Below are 27539 nucleotides of genomic sequence, written 5' to 3'. Positions count from 1 at the left end.
ACGGAAATTCTTTGAATTTCACAGGAAATTCTTTGGAATTTCCACGGAAATTCTTTGGAATTTCCACGGAAATTCTTTGGAATTTCCACGGAAATTTTGGAATTTCCACAGGAAATTCTTTGAATTTCCACGGAAATTCTTTGGAATTTCCACGGAAATTTTGGAATTTCCACGGAAATTCTTTGGAATTTCCACGGAAATTCTTTGGAATTTCCACGGAAATTCTTTGGAATTTCACACGGAAATTCTTTGGAATTTCCACAGGAAATTCTTTGGAATTTCCACGGAAATTCTTTGGAATTTCCACGGAAATTCTTTGGAATTTCCACGGAAATTCTTTGAATTTCCACGGAAATTCTTTGGAATTTCACAGGAAATTCTTTGGAATTTCCACGGAAATTCTTTGGAATTTCCACGGAAATTCTTTGGAATTTCCACAGGAAATTCTTTGGAATTTCCACGGAAATTCTTTGGAATTTCACAGGAAATTCTTTGGAATTTCCACAGGAAATTCTTTGGAATTTCCACGGAAATTCTTTGGAATTTCCACAGGAAATTCTTTGGAATTTCACAGGAAATTCTTTGGAATTTCCACGGAAATTCTTTGGAATTTCCACGGAAATTCTTCGAATTTCCACGGAAATTCTTTGGAATTTCCACGGAAATTCTTCGGAATTTCCACGGAAATTCTTCGGAATTTCACGGAAAATTCTTCGGAATTTCCACGGAAATTCTTCGGAATTTCCACGGAAATTCTTCGGAATTTCCACAGGAAATTCTTCGGAATTTCCACGGAAATTCTTCGGAATTTCCACGGAAATTCTTCGGAATTTCCACGGAAATTCTTCGGAATTTCACGGAAATTCTTCGGAATTTCCACGGAAATTCTTCGGAATTTCCACGAAATTCTTCGGAATTTCCACGGAAATTCTTCGGAATTTCCACGGAAATTCTTCGAATTTCCACGGAAATTCTTCGGAATTTCCACGGAAATTCTTCGGAATTTACACGGGAAATTCGTCGGAATTTCTACGGTAACTCGTCGGAATTTCCACGGAAATTCTTCGGAATCTCCACGGGAAATTCTTCGGAATTTCCACGGGAAATTCTTCGGAATTTCCACGGAAAATTCTTTTGAATTTCCACGGAAAATTCTTCGGAATTTCCACGGAAAATTCTTCGGAATTTCCACGGGAAATTCTTCAGAATTTTCACGGGAAAATCTTCAGAATTTCCTCGGGAAATTCTTCAGAATTTCCTCGGGAAATTCTTCAGAATTACCACGGGAAATTCTTCGGAATTTCCACGGGAAATTCTTAGGAATTTCAATGGGAAATTCTTTGGAATTTCATCGGGAAATTCTTTGGAATTTCATCGGGAAATTCTTTGAAATTTCCACGGGAAATTCTTTGGAATTTCCACGGGAAATTCTTCAGAATTTCCACGGGAAGTTCATCGGAATTTCCACGGGAAATTCTTCGGAATTTCCACGGGATATTCTTTGGAATTCCTACGGGAAATTCTTAGGAATTTTCACGGAAAATTCTTTGGTATTTTCAAGGGAAATTCTTCGAAATTTCCACGGGAAATTCTTCGGAATTTCCACGGGAAATTCTTCGGAATTTCCACGAGAAATTCTTCGGAGTTTCCAAGGGAAATTCTTCGGAATTTCCACGGGAAATTCTTTGGAATTTCCTGGAGAAATCCTTCGGAGTTTTGACGGGAAATACTCCGGAATTTCCACGGGAATTTTTTTTCAATTTCTATGAGAAAATCTTCTCAATTTCCATGGGAAATTCTTTGGAATTTCCATGGTAAATTCTCGGAAAAGATTCCTTCTTTTAGAGTAGGCTTTTGCCCAGATTGAGACAATGTTACATTTAATCCAGTCTTCAAATGTAGCTGTTTTTCTGGAATCAAGCAAGGGGAATCAAGATTCTCTTTTTTGGATGTATGCGCTTTCCTGGAATAAGTCAATGATGGATGTGATCCCTTTCTCGGAAGTAGTTCTGCTGCTTAATTTGTCCGTCCTTCCGAAAAATGTATATCGTCAGTCTAAATCTATCAGAACATATTCTCGATCTACTATAACTATATGAAAAATAAATTTAAAAACCCTTTGCTATTCTTGTTCAAAGTTATGCCAAATGACCCAGTCCCATTTAATTCCACTACGTTTCGCTATCTTTGCAGATACGAAGAGAGAGATCGACTGGAAGATTTGTTCTGGATTTTTTTAGGCCCGCTCAGTCTTATGTATTCAAGGATAGACAGTTTCACCCTTGAAAAAGGCCAAAATAAAAGGCCGAAACGTCAGGCAAAACAAAACACGTCGTTTTGAATACATAAGACTGAGAAAGCCAAAAAAAATGCCGATACGTATTTCGACCTCAATTGTGAGCCTAAAATATTTTTTCTCTGCAATGAGATAAGACATCTCACTATCCTTTTTGGAAACCTTTTGCCAGTCAGAAAAGGCCAACTTTGATTGAAAGATTTGACAGACGTCGGCTTGCGCAGCGTTGCTTTTATTTGCTGGTGGGTTCTTTGTTATTACTTTCACGGTGTTGCTAGTAGTCGGGGAATTTCGAACGAATGAATAATTAAATTGTTGTCATTATACCTAGAACTGCAATCATGAAGAACAAATGAACAGGTCAGCATTTGGTAATTAATCCTTTAAGGTTAATCGTTTTATTAATTCTCGGTTAAGCAGGCTTGTAAAATGTCATCTGCATGTCATTTGACTAATTTGTTAATAACTTTCTTCAGAAGTAAAATTCAAATCATAATTTTAGATGTACTCATGAAGCTTGAGTAGGGCTATATTTTTGTTCAAGGGTACATTGCTCTGAATATAACATCTAAGGCTGGAGAGTGAAAACTCTCCAAAATGTCACGTGTCATTTGACATAATGTCATTTGAATGACATTTTGCCTCCCACGCCCCATATTACATATTTACAGCAATGTCTTGTTAGACAAAGTTGTAGGCACATTTAAGCGCTATAAGTTCGTCATACATCAAGAATCAATAGCTAACTTCTGAAAAAAGTTCTGGGAAAATTATGCAAACGAATGCAAATGACATTTTACAACACTGCGGTTAAGTAAGTTGGTCACACTAGAACTGCCTGTCGATTGGATTGTTAATAATTTACGTGGGAGCATTCAGCCTTGAGCCATTCAGTCTTATCTCATCTCAGGTCGCACTTCATAGCAACTTCGACGTCGTGGACAAAAATTACAAACTAACCGAAGCTTTGGCGTCTCCAATCAACAGGAATGATGATTCGATGCACCGTCTTTCCCAGCAAAGTGTACATAAATGTACAAGGAGTACACGCAAAATATGGCATGCTCCATGAAAATTCTTCTGAATACATGCTAAAATATAATCGCTAAAATATGATCGAACCAATTCAGTAAATAATAGTTCAAGTAATATTCACAATCCTTTTTCGTTACTAACTAGGTGTATTCTGGATATGTTTTAAATTAATTTGTAGTTTTTGGGAGATTCGTTTCCGACTAGATCCTTAATTAAGATGCACGACTTCGTGTAGCAAGACTTAAAAATGGTGAGTTTCGGATGTGTTACGCTATATCGCATCGATAGGAAACCAGGATGCCGAAAATATGTAACCGGTCTTATTAATATTTTAGGAGCATTTATAAAACGAAAAACATATTGGAGAAAAAATTTCAATACGTTTCCCAATCCAATTCATACTTTTACTATAAGCAGTTAATTTATTATGAAATTTGTAATGCTTAAAGGTCTATTAACCGCGAACAATTATGCTTTCTTAATTGGCGATTTGATAGATTTTTTAATCATTTTAAGTGTTGTTATTCGGCACTGTTATTAAGATTCTTATGCCAATTCTAAAATTTACTAAAAATTTATTTCTTCAAACTTTTTTTTATTGTCTTTATTGGGGAGACTTTCAGCCCGAGGCTGGCTCGTCTCCGATTTCTTCAAATATATAAAAAATGAAAAACAATACAACAGAATAGTTGAAAAATATATCAAATGGAAGGGCTAAAAAGTAAAAATAGTCCAATGATGCCATCGGGAAACTCGAAGCGTATTTCATCTTGGAGTATCAAAAATTCTGACCTTTGGTCACCCGCAGTTTTAACAAAATCAAACAAAAATTAAGTTGATATTTCAAAAGTTAAAAGTTAATTTTTAATGTCAGTGGATTAAAGGATTATATCAATAGTTAAGAAGAGGGAAAGGGTTGAAACACAAATGTTTTTCATCATTGTTCTCTAAGTATTCCTTTCTAAAAAAAAACTTGATCTTAGGTATAAGCAAGGTAATGAAACGATCTACAACTACATTCTAGATATATATCTGAAAAATCATAATATTCATGCGTTTCTCATCCTTTATTTGAAGACGTTGTTTGATTTTAGATCATCGTTAAAAAAAAGATTTCATTTGAGCTGGGTGTTTTCCTGAAACAAAATTTCCGAAGCCGGATAGCTTTTTTCATATTGACTGTACTTGCATCATTCGTCAATGCTGAAAAGAGTAAGACCACTAAGCCTGTACCTTAAAACTCAACAGGGAGCAAATAAATAGACCTAATTTCAATATCAATTAATCGAACCCGTGTAATTGTACTCGATATAATCTCAAGTATCGGAGGCAGCATATCTGATCACATCCAAGTCACATCAATTTCTGTTACCCAATCCATTATTCGTCTTTGAAGAAGTTAAAAGACATTTGCAACAGAAAAAGCCGATCATGCCTTGAAGCTAAAACAACAGGATAATCTGTGCAAGTTCTATTGTAGAATGCATTTCAGTGTATTGCATGCCAACTGATTTTTATTTCACAAATTCTCAATTGGTGTATCCTTCAAACTATTTTGAGAGGATTGAAACACCGCTTTGCTGAAAGTTTTCAAACCAATAAGCGGGTCCCAATCTCGTGTCGAACCCCTTGATATTTTCCATTGTCATTCCATAGCTCGATATTCCTTAATCTGGCAAAGGATAACTTTGCGGTTCCCAGTAATCTTTCTGTTACAGTTTCAATGTTGTGTCAAATTTACATAAATACGTATATAGACCAGAAATTATACAAAAATAGTGTTGTCCTTGTTTAGCATAGTACAAAGCGTTTCATTGTTATTTATAGACGAATGCAAAACTGAGAACATAATGGAAGTGAGTTTGCTACTGAAGTTGAACGCTGTATAAATGAGCTAGCATTTATTTTTGCGAACAGTTGTATTTGCAACTCATATAACCAGTAGATTTCATACAGAGATGATTATTTAAACCTACGCCATTCCACCTTTTCGTTTGTTTTAAGTTACTTCCCTGTACCAAATCCAGGCTTCACGGACGGCATATATTGACCCGTCTAAGAAAAAATCTTTGTAACCCTGATAAGGAACATAACATCCATGCCAATTTAGTACTATAACAGTTTAGAACAGGACTGAAAAAAAAACTTTCAAAAATAACGACCTCGCATTTCCAACACATCTGTGTATTGTTTGTGATTTTCAATATTTAAGTAATCCCAACATGTATGGTAGTATGGTCATTTAGATTAACATGTGGATATGAAATATTATATGAGTTTTATGTTGAATAGTTGATTGTGATTGAAATGCTCTGTTCCCCTGAAAAAGATCTAATAGTATTGCAGTCCTATTCCTTAGATCACCCATGTATGTGTGTTGTTTGCATATAACAAGTGGTGGAACCAATAGAAATAATATGTAGCTTTTGTGACATTTTGAAATCCCTATTATGTTTTTAATATACAATCCATAACACTTTTAAAGTGTGGATTAGGAGAAGTACGAAATTACAAATCATTATCTAGTGAGTAATGATACGCACTACAAAATTTTCATATTTCGAAAAAAAAACTTCATTTATCAAATAAATGGTGCCAACAATCGAAAAGTGCTTGTAAATAGCAACTTTACTTCATAAACCATTATCCAATGAATTTCCGTTACTCTCCATAACTATATATACAACTATGTGACCCCCAAGACAACAAAGTTCAGTTCCCAATGAAGCCGCCCAAATCCTACCTCCTCTTTCAAACAACATTAACCGGACAACATAAAAGGCAGTAGCAGCAAATCCAATGTTTCCAAACCTTCTCCCGCTAATCGTTCATTGAATATATAAACTCAAACCAACTGTAAATGCTATCTTTTAGAAGCACGTAGAGATATTATAACAGAAATGAAACAAACCTATTAAAAACCTATATACATATATTGTATTTTTGCTGCTGGTTTTAGAGAATCAAAAAAGCATGATATCCTGATGATGTCTTTTTTGGTTATTATTTATTATGTTTTTATATATATTTAACTGTGCTGCTAGACCAATATATTTATTTAAATAATATAAGATTAGCTTTCCGCCAAAAGCTGCTTCCCAAGCAGTCACCTCAGTGATAAACATCTACAATATCGGTTTTCTCTGGTTTTCTTGATTTATCTTGTGAAAACATCTTTTGATCACAATCTCCAAAATGGCGTACAGGACAACAAGCTGGGAGACATTTGCTTCTCGTTGCGCTACGTACCAACTGCAGGTAAACTCACCGTCGTGATTCTGGAGGCGAAGAATCTAAAGAAGATGGACGTCGGAGGATTGTCAGGTAAAGTAACCATGGCAACTGGTCACAGGTCTGATGTCAACTTAGTGACACTTTCCCTGGACTTAAATTGTATAAACACTTTTCTTTTCTTTTACCAGCATCTACCCAAGGATTATGACTAACATTTAATAATCGAACTTCCTTTCTTTTCTTCAATTGTAGATCCATACGTTAAGATTGCACTGATGCAGAACGGAAAGCGTTTGAAAAAGAAAAAGACTAGTATCAAAAAATGCACACTAAACCCCTACTACAATGAGTCGTTCTCATTCGAAGTTCCTTTCGAACAAATACAAGTATGCGAGAATGTATTATACTATCATATAAAAATTCTGTGTTGTGTTGAATTTTTCTATACATGCTGTACTGTATATATATTGAGCGTTTTCTCCTGCATAGAGTTTATTTCTGTAAATGTATGAATCGGATTAAAACAAACTTGAAGCAAAGTTACATTATATGGAACACGCCACAATCGATTTTAATCCCACATTGATGGATTCCAGATTTCGCGTTGTCTGGATCCGTCGGGAAACAACAATTAAACATGCATACATTTAAACGTACCCGAATAGCATGCATCCCACTGTACAAGACTTCGATAACATACGCCCAACTTCCGATAAAACAAATCAGAAAGCGTCGATAGCTTCCGTTGTGCTGGCTTTGATTTCGGACAACGGAGCATTTACAGACCAATCGGATACAGTAAACACTCAACATCGTTCACAGACATTCAGATGGAGTAAAACACATTTGATTCCAACCCAACCCGTAACGTTACAACACAGTGTGACATCTATTTGTCTGTGGCATGTAATTCTGTCGTAGTAGCATTGTAAAAATCTGTCATGTAGTTCATGTTTATGATTTTCAGTTCATTAATCCATGTTTTATGTTCGAATGGCACTAACACCTCGTATCGGCGTTTTGCTTAGCACAGCCTGCTGTGTTGGTCAAATGCTTTGAGATTTGCTTAGATTCGACGATGTTTTAGTGTCTTTATTAGAGTATTGTGTGAATGCCTTCCAAACGAAAAAAAAATGCTGGAAATGCTTTGTTGTTGTATGAATGAAGCAAATATGTATGAAACCGAATCCAGCACAGCCTTTCTCGTATACTGTAGTTTTGTGTCTATCTGTATATAAAATCCCAACAATAACAGATAATATCCATAAAAAGTTCATGTTTGTTTGTACCAGAGACAACCAATGTATGTCTTCTTCTGTGAAACTCCAAACTCTTTTGAAACTCCTTTCCTACTTTAAGTTTCTACTGAAATTCGAATAATTTCTTGTCAAACAACTTCAAAGACAAACATTCCTCTACAAATACTATCTCAATTACTTGCACGGCAGGCAATTGGGAACCCCTAACAGATGACACTTCAGTACTATTCAGGATAGATACTCTACTCCGAGCACGTCCCATTTGATCCCAAACATCAAGGAAGCGTGACATTTTTTCGACACTTCTTTTATCTAGTTCAAACCAAGCAACCAATTAAAAAGACATCTACATCAACATCACACAAGAATAACCCCCAACGGATCACACAACCTAACCGCAATCCCAGGAGACCTCGTATGGAAACAGAATCGCCAGCACATTCCAATCCTTGGGCAAATATGAGAATATAAAGCGCAGCCGACTAAGTATCATGATTGTACTTTTTTTCTTTTTCTAAGAAGAAAAAACTATTTTAAGTAACGAATATTCCTCATTCCTTTTTTGTAATATTATAACCAGGAAGCTTCTTGTCCAAAAGCGCGTGTAAAGAGTATGTTTTTACTCCAGAGGTCTTACCGTTTCTTATTGTTCCTAAATTAGAACGTATTCGCTCATTCTACTAACGTAAGGTGTATTTTCCTAAAAATCATTTCGCTGTTTCATCTACAACTTCTATACCTTTGCCAACAAATAATTCTCTCGTTCTACTATTCTGATTTATAAACTTCTTAAAACTACGTATCGTCGCAAAATATTTGAATATTTTGTCACTTGGAATGGAAACAGATGAAACAAACCAACGCATTTTATCTAACTTAACAACCCATAACACAGTTTTGATCGAGTATCAATACATTTCCGTTTACAAGTATTTATAGAAACAACCGAATCAAAATCTAACTACAACACCAAAGAAACGAGTAGGACTTTACACTAGAATACTAAAATCCCATCCGATTGAACATTATGGGTGCGGTAGTACTTATCTAAGATAAATTTCGAATCTCATATCAATTGATGTAGATGATAAAATACTATCCCACCCAAACGGGCAGTCAAAATGGGCAAACCGAAAGACAAAAGATAATTTGCAAAGGTGTCTGCACGAACTTTGATCTTGCTTTACCACAATTTTGTACGAGTTGGTGCAAACACCTTAAGAAAAAATAGTAATCTCCCTCAAAAGGTAACATCTATCTCTCTCTCTAATTTCTATCACTATTTGCTTTCTTTTAATTTTCTGTTCTCCCAAAAAACACAAATTGGTTAAAATACCAATACTAACAAAAACGTGAACAGTAAAATCTGGCGGAAGATTGTCTCAATTGTTGCATTTACCCGCGCACATGTTAACACGTAATGCACTAATGGGGTTCGAGTTGGCATTTTTTTTAGTGTAAAATTGCATGATATGTATTTTTTATGTTCGTTATTAGATTTTTGACAACAATTTAAAATATTTTATCAAATGAAACCACCTCTCACTCAATCTACTAACACTGCTATAGTGAATGACTGCAAGTGTCCAAAGAAACAATTACGCATTTGTAATTCATGTTCTGAGATGAATACACAAAGGTCAATCAAGTGTAGAACCTTTTGCAGACTTAAAGTTCTTTGATCGAGACCAGTACATAGTACCCTTCAGCATCTCTACTATAAATTCTTAGATATTTCTAAAGGAATTCTCATGAATCTTTTCAAAAATCTTTCCAAATTTCTAAAAGAAAATTTTTGTTGTTATAAGAAGTTCATTGGAATTCGCAAGACTTTTCAAAAGAAAAGTTTCGGGAAATATGGGAAATACTGGCGAATTCCGTACCCAATAAATATTAGTCTGTCTTAAATCTGATTGCATCGAAATTAATTTATTGATTTTTTTGGGTGATAATTATACTACTTAAAGCGAAATGGAGTAGATGAAAGTAATGAAGATACAGTTTTGATTGACACCGCAAGCGAGTGGCAAGTGTGGAATGAATAGAAACTGCAGATTAACAGAGGGCCATATGAGAGAAAAAGCATTGTTGGTATTCACTGGTATTCCGGCTAACGTCCACCCAGGAACGACTTGGATAGTGACGTGGTGATCACTGTACCAAGACACGGGCAAAATATTTGTATCTTCATTACCTACCGAAAAAAGCCATTTAAAAAAAAGCCATTTACCGAAAAAAGCCAATAAATTATTTTCGATAAAGTCACGCGGTGATCAAAACTATCCTAATTGGTATCTGATTGGCAACGCCCGTTACGTTGGTCCAGAAAACTTCTAGTAGGCGTTGTCGGAACACATCAGCAGAAACGTTGTTGTCAAACTTAATCCTCAACGCCGGGTATAGAACATTACTGTGACGAAGCGATTTCGCGAGTATTTCAAAGCACAACTGTGAGCAATTTCCCTGCGTACGTTGCTTGGACGATTCTTCTTCTTATATCAAAGAGTTGATTCAAAATTATAAGATTGCTAATGTTCTTCCTGTTCGCGTGACTAACATCTTCGACCATCTTCGATATTGGTGATGAAACTGAATATACACTACAACATGATGCATAAATTATGGCGAATTAAAGTTGAAGCATTATTTGGCAAAATAATTTAAATGACTACAGCGCCACTAGCGTTCTAGCTTGGAGCTTGACCACACGGAAATATGAATAATTGCTAGATTGACGATACTCGGCGTCTCATCAACGGCTGTGGTTCAGGTCATACCTGGGGGACCGTCTGGTATGGGATAAGATGGACACATCGGAATCCTGAAGCTTTTGCAAACAATTCTGGAATACCTCAAGGCAGTAACTTGAACCCTCCGCTGTTCTCGATCTTCATAAATGATGTTTTTCTGCTATAATCATTAAGATGCTGCCTCTTCTACGCAGACGAATCGAAATGTATTACATTAAAAAAAAGTATAACAAATTGCACCGACCTACAGAATATGCTGCGTACTTTTAATGATTGGTGCTCGAAAAATCTGATGGGCTTAAGTATCGAAAAATGCAACATCATTTCATATCATCGAAAAAACGCACCAATCATCTTTGACTACGTCCTGTCCGGCCAATCGCTCACTCGAGTTCAGCACATTAGGGATCTTGGCGTTATCCTGGATATCGAACTGACATTCAGACTTCACTACGATGATATTGTCGCCCGAGCGAATCGTCAATTGGGCTTCATTTTCAAAATAACGACGAGCTCCGTGATCCGCTTTGCTTTAAAGCACTTTACTGCTCGCTCGTGCGATCAATACTTGAATCATCTGCTGTTGTCTGGTGCCCTTCTCAAATCACATGGATCGCAAGAATTGAAGCCGTTCAACAAAAGTTTGTGAGATACGCTCTCTGTTTTCTTATGTGGCGCGACGCGACCCAACGAACTTGTCACCGTACGATGAACGTTGTCGTTTGATTAACATCGAACCACTGGAGGTAAGACGAGTAGCCGTTTGCTGGGCAGCTGCTCACCGGAAATATCGATTGTCCAAAATTACTGTCGCAACTTAATCCGTATGCACCTGAAAGACCTCTTCGTAAAAGTTCTTTTTGTATCTAGAACCACAGACTTGCAATTATGCACTACACGAGCCAACTCGGTTAATCAGCCAGCGCTTCAGTGAGTTTTTCGACCTGTTTGACTTCAACGTACCAGTCGACGTGCTTCGTCATCAGTTCAAAAACTTGCAGTAAAACAATTTTGGGAGTGATATTTGCCACAATTGACACAAACATCAATTCGAAATCATTAATTTTCCAGACCGCTTGTCAATCGAATGATCCGGTTCTCATATAACAAAAAAAGATTCTCTCAATTGACAAGAAGCACTGTTCAATAGGGTGGCTCAAATTAGTATGGGAAAAACTTTTTTCAATTTTTTTGATGGGCCGCCCTCTTATTCGGTTCTATTTGATGCCCTGATGCTCTGGACAAAATTTCAGCCAAATCGGTCAACGTTTGGGCGGTGCTAAATTTGTTGGAAGTTTATATGCAAAAATGTATGCAGAAACATCCAAAACAGTGAATTGCAGTTGGACGGCACAACTTACGATGAAGAACTATGATATTCATTCAGATCATGGAGAATTTAATACAGAATGGTATGCTGAAAACCGCGAGAAGATTAGAGTTTGCCTGGCTAAGTTATTAGCATTTCTGTGAAGTGGGGTTTGAGCAAATTTCGTTTCTTTTACCTTTGAAAAGAAATAAATTCACCCCTACAACACTCCAGTAAAATGCTAATATCTTTGCCTAATAAACTCTAATCTTCTCGCGGTTTTCAGCATAACATTCTGTATTTTATTTTACAAGAACTGAATGAGTATTATGGTTCTTGATCGTAAATTGTGCCGTCCAACTGCAAATAACTGTTTTGGGATGTTTCTGCATACATTTTTCCATATAAACTTCCAACGAGTTTAGCACCGCCCAAACGTTGACCGATTTGGCTGAAATTTTGTCCAGAGCATCAGGGCATCAAATAGAACCGAATAAAAGGGCGGCCCATCAAAAAATTTGAAAAGTGTTTTTGAGCCACCCTACTGTTCAATCAAAGTTAACTACCCATGTTCTGGGTATTAGACCACCCGACTTGGACATTAATTTACAATGTGATGCAAAACGCAGATGTGTGTACATTATGTGGAAAATTCTGATTTGATTGATGTAACCATTTTTCTTCAATGGGACTCGAACCCACGTCCCTCAATATGCTAGACTGGTACTTTTAACCAACTAAGCTAAGAAGCACTGCCTAATTGAGACAGTATGGAAAACCACAGGGGTACAAATTAGCTAACTTGATTTGATTTCCAGTGTTCGTGTGAATGAGATGTAATTTATGACCAAAATCTGTTACACGCAAAAAAGCTTTCACGAATGTGTAACATGTGTAACATGGTCACGGTGTATTTTAAGTCACGGTTTTCGAAATAACAGCCACGTTTTCGGGTACGTTGTGGAAAACGTGACTGGTGTTCGTTTTACGCGTCCATTTCTGTAGCTGCGGCTAGAACCAGCGTTTGTAAAAAGGTGATCATGTACTTTCGAGAATTAGACCATGGAGGTTTTTGTGCAGGTTTTCAATCTGGAGCAACATGCAACTCGTTGCAGAAGTTGTCCACCACGTCGTTGATATTGCTGGATGATTCAATAGCATACAATTATGCTATTCAATTTCAGACAGCGCGATGCTCAGTGCAATATAAAGTTCTCGGGAGACGGTTCAAACACTATAGCTAACTTTATGACAAAGTTAGGGAAAGATGACCAGCGACTCTAGCGGCAGGGAAACAGCTCAGTTCGGCAGAGCGTAGTTCACTCGCTCAGTACGAGGTGCGCTAAGCGATCGTTACTATTCAAGTTGGTGTAAACTTGCACGTGCAGGTTGAATCCTGGGGTGACATGGCGCATCTCGATTCGAAAGAAATTTCATCGAATCGAGCATGTTTGGCTTTACGACTTTCGACTCGATCTCGAAAACAAATTATCGTTCGAGGAGGTACAAGAATAGCAAGCTGTTTTGACATTATGGATACTCGATAGTGGATAGTACACACGAGAACAATTAATTTCCTGACGATTTCGAAAAACCATGTAAAACCATCTATGGAAAATTTACGTGGGTGTAATTTATTGTTAGGCCTAGCATTGGCTTCAAATTTTTAGTTAAAAAATGTACGTTGATCGATTCATTAAACTCGATTAAAAATCAAAGTTTTATTTTTTGTCATAGCGGTAGCAGTATGTCAACTGAAAAGATGCTACAGAATATTGTTGAACAGACATACTCGATGATCTAGTACGGCGCCCTTCGAAATCTAGTACTACGAATGGATGAAGACGAACGAAATACATAATGCCGCCGTTTTTGTGAGTCTAGAGCAAAACCGTACGAATCGAGAGATTCGATTCGAGATGTGCAATGTGTACCATTGCTAGGAGAGCGACAAAAAGAAAAAAGTCTCGCTTGATAAAAGTTTTGAGAAATTGGTGGTGCAAAGTGAACCGAAAAGTTGTGTACTTCGAATAGAGACGTCGAGCCATGTTTTCGAATAGAGCCGTCGAGCCATATTTTGTGCGCTACCTCACTCACTCAGAGCCCCAAACGTAAAAGATCGCTATCCATGTCGGCTGCTTACTTTAGCCTTGACCTGGGCCCAGGTCAGATTCTTGTCAACTTCCTCTATTTCTTTATTGAGGCTAAGTTGCCACTGGGTCTGTCCTGTTGGATTCCAGTCCAGTGCTTGCTTGTAGCACGTCTCCGCTCTTTCGTAATGTGAAACCGACCCACCTACTTTTACGCTCTCGAAATCAGCTTTTACGCTTTTGACATCAGCTGTAACTGTCGGTCGGCGCATAAGGACTGCTCAATTTATAAAGAAGACACTTTGTATCGACGATGTTTTATAAACCATCAATCTTTTTAGAAATATGTTTTCTTTTCGTTGAATAATTAACTGACCTTTTAGAAATGAAATCCAATTATCAACGAAACAATTCTAACTCAGAAATTTGCGATATTCATTAAAAATCTCAATTTATTGGATTTTCAACAGCTCCAACCGTTTGTATTTCATTTTCAGGCTGCCACAGTTTCTACTGCTTCTGGATATTGATAAATAATTCACAGTTTCTTGCCGATCTTCTTGACATGCCGATTTTCATTTTTTTTACAAACTGTCAATTTTGCTTATAAAAAAATCTGTTGAGAAACTTATGTTTACTCGAAATTCGAGAAGCTTTGACAAAAGGCGAGGTTTTGTTTAATTTAAACTGTTTTATCTCTTTTAACAAAAATACAGTCGATTGACAGTGTATTATGATACGATAAAGCAAACCCCACTAAAATTGACAAATCTGTCTGTTTTACATCGTCGTGTAAAAGTGTCCTCTCAATAAACTGAAAAGTCCTTAACATATGATTATTGTGTGGTTCCATGTTCTCATGTTCAAAATCTGGCAATGGTTATTATCTCATTTATTGATTTCTTCTTATGAATTAATTTCAATTTTTCGAACATTTTCATTTAATTGTCAAACAAATTTATCGCTTTGACATGACCCACATGTTTATAGATATGCGGCTGTAAAGTAGGAGCTGGTATGCTAAATAATAAGATAAGGAACTAAGCGAGTTCAACCACTATTTTTTCACTTTCAGGGTACATTCGATACTGACGAAACTATGACTATTGAAACTTTTACCCTATCCTATAAAAGGAACAGCAATAAAATTGCTCTGAAACCTTCTGATTTCCTATGGAATGATTCACCGGCTTTAGTCCACTGTGCATTCCACATTTCCACACCCTACTGTCATCGCCTATCTCTCCAATGAGAAAAAATGGTGGCTAACATCTCTGGGGTTAGCGCGCGGTGGGCCCCACTGACATTTCAAAATTAGTAAACAAAACATCATTTCAGGACTAATTTTCTGTGATGGAGTAATTGTTGTTAAGGACACTCCTGACGGAATCCAAGTTCCAAAGTGCTCGCGTTTTCGGGGGCACACCACTCGGTTCAGAGGCGGCACACAACTGTCATTTTTGATGATTTAGCTTTGCTGCGTTGCAGCATGCGTGAAATAATAAAAATGACAGTTGTGCGTTGCTTCCGTATCAAGTGGTGTGCCCCCGAAAACGGGGAGCACTTTTAAACTTGGATTACGTCAGGAGTGACCTTAAGCGATTTGAATGAATTTATTACTATTGTCGTTATGTACCACGTATTCCGTGCCGTAAAAAATGTGTTCGATTTTCAATTTAATTGTAACAAGACCGTCATTCAACACAACACGGTTAGTACGGTGCAACACAAATTTGAATATTTGGTAACAATATTGTATCAGAAAATAACGCCCACAGCAAAATAATAAGGTGAATTTTATGCTGGAGCCAGAAGCATAGCTGTGTGTCATCCGGCTACATTTCCACGTCAAGGGTATGAGATGTAAAAAAAAATATTTTGAAAATTCAAAAACTGACAAAATCTGATTTTTTCATTCCGATTTGTTTCCTGTATTCAAAAATATTCGATAGAAGAAGGAAGCATTTTCGTTGAAAGAAGAGAAGTTTAGCTTAATTCCGAATTAGATGTACGCACGATACCACGGGTTCTTGAAAATACTTTAAGATGGTGAGGATTTGAGAGCGAGAACAAAGATTATGGTTGACAGTGAATTGTTCCTAAAAAAATATGTTTAGAGCTTCTTTAGGAATATCTTTATTTTCCATAACGCAAATTACAAGGTGATATTTTATTTAATCTTAATAATTCATCTTATGGTAAGTGACTAGGTTGCCACCAATGAGTCCTTTTCGGAAGCTTTCAAGAAACCTATAAATGATTTCTAAAGGTAAATCAAAATTTCCAATTTCTCAATGAGTCATCTTCGGAAGCTTTCAAGAAACCTATAAATTAATTCTAAAGGTAAATCAAAATTTCCAATTTCTCCGGATATTCCGGAATTCTCGGAGGTCTACTGTGGACAGCCGCAATGAATGAAAGGTCTTCCGATTTTATTTTTTGCAAATATCAGAAATTTTAGAACGAAAGCTAAATATATAGCCGCACATAGGTAACTATCAGATTCTATTCTACCGCCTCATGTACAACTTTGTTAAAGATGCTGCTAAACAGTTTTTAGGAAAGTCGGCGGGTGAAGTGTTATTTTGTGTAAAGATTTTTATCTGCGTCCAGTTCTAGAACGAATCTATGCCATTTCATCGAAAGGCATTTCGTCGAATAACATTTAGTCTAATGCTTTTTGGTCGAAGGACATTTAGTCGAATGACATTTGGTCGAAGAACATTTAGTCGAAAATGAATTTTTAGTCCACTAGAGACGTAGGACATTTGGTCGGGGTTCAGCCAATACACACCAAGCGCCAACATTAAATTACCCATTTTTCTGCTCAAACCTTCGTTTATCAGATTTAATTGATCGCAAATCGCATTGGACATCCCTCAACCCTATAACTGAGGATATCCCGTATACCTAAATGTATATGAAACAATTTCCGTTATCGTTGAACGAATAAAATATCACAAGTCAGTCGCAAAGCCACTTGGTGCGGTTTGGTTGAACCCCGACCATTTGGTCGAATGACGTTTGATCGAAAGGACACTATGTCGAATGGACTTTTGGTCGAATGGACATTTAGTCGAAAACAGATTTTAGAATGAAGAATTTTCGCAGGGTTGGGCTGAATTATTATCATACAAAAATGATTGAAATTATCAATTGATAACTTCTTAGGTGTTAAAAGTAGGCGGGTTGTCGTTGGCGATAGCTTTTAAAAAAAATTAATCAATTGATAATAAAATAAAACAGAAAATTATCATCTAAATGTAAACCTCACCAAAACAAATTTAATGTCAACAATGAAGTTCAATATGATGTTTGGCATTGTGTTTTGATGTTATTCGTAGAAAAAAGTTCAAAAAGTAACGGTTAAATGCTTTCCTTAGAAAACTCATTTTTTGATTCAAAAACGATTTTATTCAATTTTCAGGGTTAAAGTTCATATTTTAGAAAGGCAAGATAATACAGATTCCAAATTGGAACTCAATTCAATTCTAATTTGAATCGATTCTTTCGAAAAAAAAACTACTTCAAGAAGCAAATAATATTCACGTTTTTCTCCGAAGGTAGAGTACCCTTTTGGAATATATGATCGCCGAGTTCGAGAAGGGTTTGCGGTTGAAGTCGGCTTGACTGTTTGCATTGTTTTGAATATGCATTGGGTTTAGACAGTTGCTGGGATTGCATTCAATACCCTAATGATGAAAGATGGAAGATGCGCAGTAGAATCGTACTGGGCCCATAACCTATTGGATATATGGGAACCCCCTCACAAAGAAAACACAATATTAGAGTATCCTCCAACCCATGGCAGGCTACTAATTGATACTTTTGCCAAGAGCTGCAGCTCTTCCTAATCTTGAACAGATCGCTTCCTAATCTTGATGTTAATCGTTAATTTATGTTAATCGTTAATTTATCGTTATCGCCGATAAAGTTAATTATGTTCAACGTAATCGCTTGCTGCGATAAAAATGAATAAACTCAATTATTATCGGAGTTCGATAATGTAACGTAAGTTAACTCGATAATTTAACGATAATGGGGTTAATAGATTACGCGATTAAACTTGATATACAATTTTGTCAGAAGCCAAGAATTGGACAAATTGATTGCAGCCTGTTGACCAGAGTTGATTTTGATCGAAGCGATACACCAAAAAAATTAGGCAGAGCATCGAGGTCGGCCAACTTGTACTTGCGCATATGCTGGAAATTTGTTGTACGTACGTTGCTTGGAAGGACATGAATTGGATCAAGAATTGTTCTGGAGGCAAGAAGCTCAGGAAAACTGACTCAATGTTCGGTGGCGCGAGGAGATTAGCAAGGGGAATATCAACTAGTGTACACAACCTCGCTGTATTCGGGAGATGGGTAGGAAGCACTTGTAGATACTTGTCGTTTAATTAATTGAGAGCTGTAGCTGCTGGAAAAAGTATCAGTCAGTAGCCCTCCATTGAGTGGTATAGGCGAATCTAATATTTTTTGTGAAGGTATTCTATTTACTATCTCCGATATTTTCATGTCTGCTCCTCTCTTATTAATTTAATAATAAGATGCTATCGATTGTGCATTACAAAGAACTTTAGCTCCGTATACATGGCTGAGCCTACCAAATTAACGAATTTGGAAAAACTAGCAATGGGTAATGTTTTTAACATAACCGCGAATAGACGTAGGACCTACATAAACGTAACGTATTTATATTTGACTTCTAACTTTTGGATCTATGGAGTTTTATTATAGGTATTGGTATTGGAAATGACAACTTCCATGCTGTTTAGAATTATTAGCAATATTTTTATTCAAAGCTTCTGAAAATAATACTAATAAATAAATACATAATTAGAATTGCTTTGTTTCTAACTATTAAGCCCTTATTTACTTAAGCAAATGTAGGGCATTTATAGATTTCTTAATGATGATAGTGTTTGAAGTTTTGAAATTCTATTAATAAAATTTTCAGACTTTGGTAAAATGTGCTATTTAAGAGGAACCCGTTTACCAAAACAAAAAAATACAGCACAAATTTCGTTGCTTCTTTTTGCTAACATGCGTGCTTACTGCTGGAAAAATCACAACAATAAGAAACAAGGCAAGGAGCAGTAACTCTACTAAAATAGAGGAGGTACTGCTAATACGTCAACGAAAAATTATTTAATGTTTTGATTCCAAACTTCTAGCACAGACAAACAGACGTAACAGTTTGAACATTTTTCAGAAAAATCCATCGCCCAACTCCTCTACCACCATCTTGCGAGCATGTTGCACAAAACAATGTTTCGTATGACATTGTCACCAGAAGGCGCTGGAGTGAAATGTCAAACTCGAAGGATTACCTCTAGTTGTGAAATGCGCAATCGATCAAATTTGAATGGGTCGTTGAAGTCATGGTCGATGGAAATTTCTCTAGTGTTACGTCTGTTTGTCTGTGCTTCTAGTCTACGTCAAGTTTAGTAATATAATTTCTCAGAAAATGAAAAACAAAGAATAAGATTATGTTTATTTAAATATTCTCTCTCTCTCTCTTCTTTTTGCCGACTTTTTCAAAACATTTACATGTAATACAGCGAAATTTTCTAATCTAAAATGGATATTAACACTATTGCTGATTGTGCATCTTTAATTGCTATTGCCTTCTGCGAATAAATGAAAGTAATTATTTTAATCCAATTTTTATTCTCATCATTGTACTTGACTTTTTTTTTGCTGGGAAATCAGAATGTTATAGTATAACCATATTTTAATGTACGTGTCGTTTAGTACCAAGCACAACTTAACATATGGTCCGTCATATGTCATGACTCGTACCCATCCCGGGATCATGTGGATTATGAAACCAATCACTTTTCGTTGATGAGCAGACCACATCCCTTTAATTTTGTTCTTCTTCATCCACCACCGCTGCCCTCGCTGAGTCGCTGCCTCAGCTATCGTCGGGCACTAGCCATGAACTCCGAGCGATGCGATGGGCGATTGCATCCATCGCAACCGATACCACTGCATCCGACCATCATCAAGCACAGAATGACAAAAAAAAAATGCGCCCACTTCTTTCATGCATATTCGCAGACCCACCGGCAGTTCTACTGCTGGCGACTGCATGCTGTGTAGATAAACAAACACAGCGAACGAACGAACGAAACGAACAATGCGCGAGCAAAAACCACGTCGGCATGCGTTGTTGTCACAAATTGTAATGGCTCGCACACGCCAGGCACTGCTACTTTTATACATGAAGAAAATCTTCCGCTAGACCCGAAGGCCCGTAACATACCGCATTCTGATGTCCGTGTTGGGAATGCACGAGATTAATTACATATGAAATTTTTGCTGGCTTTAACAAGAATTGAAATTTTCAATAGTCTATCGTTAAGAATCATAAGTTTCAATGAAATAGGCAAATTGCTGGAGAGTGTCCGACTCGATTGATATATAAATATTAAAAATCCATCGAAAGATAAAGACGCTAGTATCGTTTGAAATCTTCCCTTCCAGCGTAACGCTCTCGATTTCCAAAAATCTAAATGACACCCAGTATAGTAAAGAAAGACGTAAGTCCTACGTCAAAAAAAAATCAGATCTGATGGGAGGTATAAAAATATGATATGAGTTTATCACCTAAGTTGGGAACAAATAACTTTTGTAAGAAGAAAAATTACACTGTTTGTGAAAAGGAAATGAAACAATATTTTTTGTCCCGGGTGTCCCGGGATTTTCGGGATTTCAAAAATAATATCCCGGGAATCGGGAAATCCCGAATTTTCCTAAATCCCGGGATTTTTTGTCCTGGGATGTCCCGGGATGGAAACTCTACTTGGTTCGGTCGGAAGAAAGTCGGACCGCCTGTGGGCGAGTTGTACTAATGATTAATTATTTGCGAGCGTCTTAGGGGAAATGTTTATTAGTGGAAGTAAAAGGAAGAAAATAGTCGTTTAACCGTGAGTTGAACTATCCAACAGTCGTACAACTTGCCAACAGACAATCCAACTGTACTCAGGCCGAGCCAATTTTCCTAGGGGAGGAGTCAAAGTTGTACAACATGTCGGAACGTGTATGAGGTCGCTTACTAGCTAACGAGTTTTTATCAATTGATTATTTGGATGTATCTAGCTAGACCAAATTTGAAAAGGGGGTAACGGCTAAAATTTATACCTTCTGATTCTGATATATGTAGACGAAAAATCAGAGGGAATAAATTTTGACTGTTACGCTCTTTTCAAATGTTGGTCTAGATATTATCGTGTGAGAGTGGTGATCATCCTCGAATATTTGAAAGTTTCATTTTCCCATCCCTGAATCTTCGTACTTTTGGTCGAAAGGATTATTGTACTTTTGTCGAATGGACATTTGGTCGAAAGCAGATTTTCGAATAAATAACCTTGATGCATTTATCGAATAATTTCGTCGAATGGATATTTGAAAGAAATAAACTTTAGTCAAAAATTATTTAAAAAAATAAAATGATTTATTGCGCTATTAGAAAAACATAATTATTGCTCCAATATTATCCAAAGAATTTTAGATTCATAAAAAAATAATAATAGAAAATCGGTGAATATTTCCGACAGTATATTGACTTTTGCGAACCCCTCTAGCATACTACGATGAATCTATCTGAAAATATTTTGTTCAATGATGTTTCGTCAAATGACATTTAGTCCGAAAGACATTACGTCATATAGACATTGTTTATGACCATTTGGTCGAAATTAAATTTTCGGCCAATAATTACCGAATTATGTTTGGAAGTGAATTTTATTCTGATCTTATTGTTGTATAAATATTGAATGAAAGAAATTGTATCAATGAAAATATTAAGAAAACCATTTCCTTTCGACCAAATGCTAAATATCATTCGACCTAATGTTCCAAAGCCGACTACGATGAAGTATTGGCAAAATAACATTGTTATAATTGATTTTTGAGCTTGGGCTGAGAAATAGAATAGATCAGTGGTTCCCAACCTTTTCGGGGTCGCGACCCCCTTGACGATTAGGCAAGTTGCCTACGGCCTCCTGCCCTTAAGTCAATTTATTGCAATACTGTTGAACACTCTAATAATAAATTGTTCAGTAGTAATTCGTTTAGCGTGATTATTGTACTGGTATTTGTGACCAGTTTACGAGGTTGTGTGTTTGATAGAGCCCATATCAAATCGTCTTCATTGTTCAATATGTATCTCGCTTTGGCTTTATCTGGAGGTTTATCTCCACTCTCGCATAGGTATATAGAAGCAAACGGTATTAGAAACCTCAAAGCTTGGAACACGTCTTTGGGAAATGCTTCGTATATTGCACGCAAAAACTAGCTCAATATTTTTCACCAAACAACTCACGCGATGATGATCTATTCCGCATGTCCAAAACTCATTCAGGATATCATTGAGCCAGCTCGAGATAATATAGATCAAGGTATTGCTCCAATGAATCAAGATGGGCCATAATTTCCAATTTGTGATCTGTATCTAATTTAATTGATTCTTCCAAAATCAAAAATGTCTGATAGGTAAGCGAGACGTTTCTACCGTCCTTCTTCACTAAAATTGGCAAGCAATTCCTTTTAGACTGACTTTTCAATATCGTGATCTGCTTTATTTCTTTGAAGAGTTCTTGAGAGCTCTAGATTTCATATAGTTTACGATTATCAGTATTAACAGTATCCAGGTCTTTTTGCAATGATCCGGTAAGGTCCTACAAGCAAGGGCATTTTGATATTTTTTTTCATGCAGTTTACTCATACTCTTCTTTGAAATCCAGATTTTGACCCAAGCATTGCTGGTGCACCAATACTACCATCTCCCCCAAGTTTTTCCCACTGCAGGTCTTAAGATCCAAAAAAGGTATTTATTGTAGCCAAGATGTCGTCGATTTTGGTTGTGGCTTTCAGAATACTTCAGAAAAGAAACGAAAGAAACAAAAAGAGTGAATTTGTAGCAAATTTGTAACCTTGAAACGATCTTTTTGCTTTTATCATTCGACTAAATGTCCATTCGACCAAATGTCTTGTCGACTAAATGTCATACGACCAGACGTCATTCGACGAATGACCTCTAGGACAATTGTAATCAACTATGTTGCAAATTTAGAAGCTAAGTTGATTGAATTCTTCCAATAACTACGAAGAATAAGTGTTCGGTTGCAATCAATACTTTGATGTTGAATCAAACAGCAAAATTTAAATATTTTTAAAGGGGTTAAATAGTTTTAATTTTTTGATTGGCATGATTCACTTTTCCAGTTAAGGAACGCGAGGTTTTTAAGCCAAAGTGTTATTTGTTATTATATTTAAATTTGTAAATGCAAAACTCTCCGAAGAAATTAATATTCTGTTTTGTTCGTTAAAATTTTGAATCAGATGGGACCTTAATCTCAGTTTGTACCGAAGTTTCGAAAAAAATATTATATTTCTTGTTGCGAGCAAACATGAGAATTTCATATTTCGTTTCTCTTCAACATGAAAAAATATTATGTGTATCTCATACCTTTATTCCACGCTTTGCTATAAAGATACTGATGATGCCACTACCGTATTTGAAGTCAAAATAATACCAATAATGTCAATCGTATAATTCTCCGTTACAAGTCAAAACTAACCGTTAAAGATATTGAGCCTATTGCACGATTTGTATATTTTCTGTTTCGCAAATATGCACTAATATTATGAGATAATCTTCCGCCATTACCCTGTAATTGTGAGTTTATGTAAGTCGCAACAGTTTGTAGTGTAGTTTCTTTGCGATGAATGGTGTAAATCTATTGTTGTTGGAATTATGCGCGAGAAAGCAAAATAACCCTACCAATGCTGAATGTGTTCAACCGTGGAATCTGTGGCCTTACAAGAATCACCTTCTAACCAATACTAATTTTCTACAATTTTACTGCAATTTTCATCCCTCTCTTCAAATCATCGAAAATCCCTCCAATTCGCAGAAAGTGAATCTGGTGGTAACTGTAGTGGATTACGATCGCATCGGTACGTCGGAACCCATTGGTAAGGTCGTCCTGGGATACAACGCAAGCGGCACCGAGCTGCGTCACTGGTCCGACATGTTGGCCTCGCCGAGACGTCCGATCGCACAATGGCACACCCTGAAAGACCCGGAGGACGACAAGAAGGACTAAGGAGGACCAACGCCGCCGGATGGCGCTGAATAATCATCGCCACCCGCTGACATACGAGAGACAAGAGACAACTGATTGGGTCAGGAGAAGCATCATAGTGGACGCATTCATGGAATAGGAATAAAGTAAAACACATACCTAAAACACACTAAACGAAGCAAAGAGTGAATATGGCGAGCGGATATAATATAGACCCTTTCGAGGTTGGATCTTCTAGATTCGATCATCCGAAAGCTGATTCGATTCACTAATAACGAAGCTCTATCAGGTTTATGTAAAAAGAGGAAACAAAAATGTTAATGTTTATTTCGTTCTTAAGGTATGTTCAAAATAGTGGGACGTTATTTGAAAGAGTCAGTTGATTGTTATGAAACTCATCAAATGAAATCCATGAAATTGAGTGTTCCGTTGTTGGGTTTAGTTTACAAACTCGTTATCACATAATTGGATTTGTCAGAATTTAGACTCTGGAAATAACGTTCCTGATACAAAAAAAAAGAAGTCGTGGTAGAAAATTTGGAACTAGCTCAGTTTTCTATGCGTAGCATATTGATAGGATTATGAATGTAATAAATTGATCTATGGAACGAGGTGTAGAGCGGAACATTCGGTCGAACCCAGAAAGAGCGCCTATTGTGCATCTTTTCTAGCTACTGCATATCTCTTAATCGAAGAACAGGTGTCACTGCGTGACAAATAAAGGCTACATAAAAATATAAACATTAGCATCAATGCCTCGTCGATTGGTTGAAGAATGTATGTTTTTAAGTTTGTTACTAGAAACTAAAGCACGCGTACAAGCAAAATCACAGCCACACACTTCAAACGAATCAATAGATAGTTTTGAAACACGAGGAGATTAAAATCTAGATCTATAGAGGAAACAATATACGTGGTCCCAATTTGATGTGTAGAAAAGAAGCACAATAATAGCCTAAATCATGATAAGCTGATGACAGTAACACCGACCGATTGTAAGTAGGTAAAACAAAGTGAAATCTAATTCAACGTAAGGTAAAGAAGTAAAATGTGTTTTAAAACCTTTTAATTAGACAAGGATGGCTTTCGTATTTTGATTCGATCCAAAAAAAATAGTTAATACACTAGTCGACAGAATGAACCCGATTGTATTGTAAAAACATAAAACTGAGCTAGAAATACGAAAGTCTTGACTGTGTTTGCATGCCGCATTACCGTTGTGTGATTTTTCGATTCCGGACAATATATTGGAAATCAGGAGAAGCAATTTTTCAAACGATTCATTTTATCTTGTAGTTTCATGAGATGAAGCCTATTTCGTTCTAAAATGTTAGATTCTTGATAGCAAGAGAAGCCTTTGCAAATTCAAACCCATAAGAGAAGCTGACTGCGGGGCCTACTCGATGGATTGAAATAGAAAGAAAAAACTAATTCATTAGGCAACCATCACCGAGTATGCACACAAATCAAACAAAAGAAAAGAAATTTACCAAAGGAGCTCTTGACTTTTTCATCACTTCACCTAGCAAACGAAAAGCATAAGTCAATGGCGAAAGAACACAATCAGGCATTTGTTTGCTCATCACGATAGTAGCATTCCATTCAATTCCCTCACAAAACACAAACAAAATAGATAAAGACATTATTATTAAGGATAATTTTCCGTCAAAAGCAAGTATGGGTTCACAAATTCCATAGATTACTGTAAATCAGTTTGATGAACTATTATTACGAAAACTGTACTTCTTGTTAAAACGAAAAAAAAGAAAAGTTATAAAAATGCTATTTACCGTTAAATAAGATGATCTATCTATTGAATTATATATACATATTACAAAGTTGATCAAATTTGAATACGAATATTCCCATAAAATACAGTATTTGTACACTCAGCTATATCAGTTCAAAAATTCTAATGGCATTAGCAGCGATAAACTCTGTATAAAATCTTTCAACGACAAAAAAAAAACTTTGTATCTATAGTCACGTTCAGATGAAACTATTTGTCGGGAGTCATTCAGATGTAGACCTTTGTTAATTTTGACTTGGCGAAGCTTTTTCGCCTTGCCTAAATTGCAAGTGCAAATATCTGGATCTGCATGTCCTAACCCTTCCTTTCCTTAACAAAACACAAGTATAAACGTGATTTACTAGTGATCTACTTAATATCATAACTGCTAGAACATGTATTTCTAGTGATTTCACTCTTAAGACTAAACATTTCAATGTAAGCCCGTTCGATGAAACAAGATAACCAAACTTTTAGTTTCTGTTACTCGCTTCGGCCCATTCACACAGCTTGACAACAGAAAACAAAATCGAAGATCAACTATTTTGAACCAATTCCACAAAAAAAGTATCGACAGTTCTATCTCGAATTGGTCCTTCTAATCTTGTTAGTAGAACAGCTGAACGCTTCCCCAATGTTTTATTCCTGCTGCAGTTTGTAGTTCACTTCTGGCAAACTATAACAGCAGTGGCATGTAAATAATATGAAACCAAACGAATGCAATTTATTTTAAACCTTCCAAGCAAACGACAAATGAAAAAAGAATGGAAAAATTAGGCAATAATTATGTTAACTTCTTGTTACAGCCCACAGTGCACCTAGTAGAAGAGTTAGGATTGAAAATGCACCACTAGTGAAAGATATAACGGTATAATAAAGCCAACTATTCGAGAAAAGACATGAACGCAAAAATTGAGAATCTAAATCTGAACATTCCTTCAAAGATAGAAATCAAATGAGATCCGTTCAGCTGATTTTATTCATTAATTGCTTGTAGCGAAGTCGCAGCCTCTCCTATTTGTAGGCTGAAGATTTTTTCTTCCGTACAACATACAAAAAAAAAAAGTTTAGAACACGTACACGAAACACAACAATCTATCTTTTGCTGTGTGGACTGACGCGAAGTGGTTTTAAAAAACTAAACAAAAACACAAAAAGAATATAACTGTTGAAGAATTATTTAGGCCGGATGAGAGTAAACAGGGGATAATTTATTTGAAATATTCGACGGACAAAATACAAAGTGACAGCAACAGACAAACACAGCACACCATACATGCAACGCAACACAGACTTGTCAGACTCACATTTTACAAAGTTGAACTCTAGAATCGCAAGTAAAACTAAATCAACATGCTTAAACGCGAAAAAAAAATGAAGACCGACCGAAAGCAGAAAACAGAAACTTAATTGTAATTTATAAATATTGAAATGAAACAAAAGAACAAGTTAAAGTTAGTTGAAGTATAAGTAAAACCAAATATAACAATAATTAGACATATACAAAGAAAAAATGAACTTTAATCATCAAACAAGTAAAAGAATATTGTGAAATAATAAGAATATGTATATTTAAGGTATTGTAAATCAAAACCAAAAATAAAGTATTATAATAATAAAAAATGCCTCGTGGAAACGGTTGTGGTTTATTGATTACATGTGATATCCAAGTAGGTTG

At 36.3% G+C, this 27539-nt stretch overlaps 1 protein-coding gene across 3 annotated transcripts in view; it reads left to right on the top strand.

Moving 5' to 3' along the window:
- Positions 1-27497, top strand: part of LOC134213814 (synaptotagmin 1) — an 85296-nt gene extending 57799 nt beyond the window's left edge. For 2 of the 3 annotated variants that reach the window (XM_062693172.1, XM_062693170.1), the window contains exons 7-9: positions 6538-6655; positions 6818-6951; positions 23902-27497. In XM_062693172.1, the coding sequence (XP_062549156.1) occupies positions 6538-6655; positions 6818-6951; positions 23902-24093 (444 nt within the window). In that variant the 3' untranslated portion in view covers positions 24094-27497. The remainder of the gene's footprint in view (positions 1-6537; positions 6656-6817; positions 6952-23901) is intronic. The other variant, XM_062693171.1, reaches the window with a different exon arrangement.
- Positions 27498-27539: the final 42 nt, after the last annotated feature.

The sequence above is a fragment of the Armigeres subalbatus genome, chromosome 2 (genome assembly GCF_024139115.2).
Source record: "Armigeres subalbatus isolate Guangzhou_Male chromosome 2, GZ_Asu_2, whole genome shotgun sequence".
Lineage (NCBI taxonomy): Eukaryota > Metazoa > Arthropoda > Insecta > Diptera > Culicidae > Armigeres > Armigeres subalbatus.
This window is presented reverse-complemented; position numbering and strand designations above follow the sequence as displayed.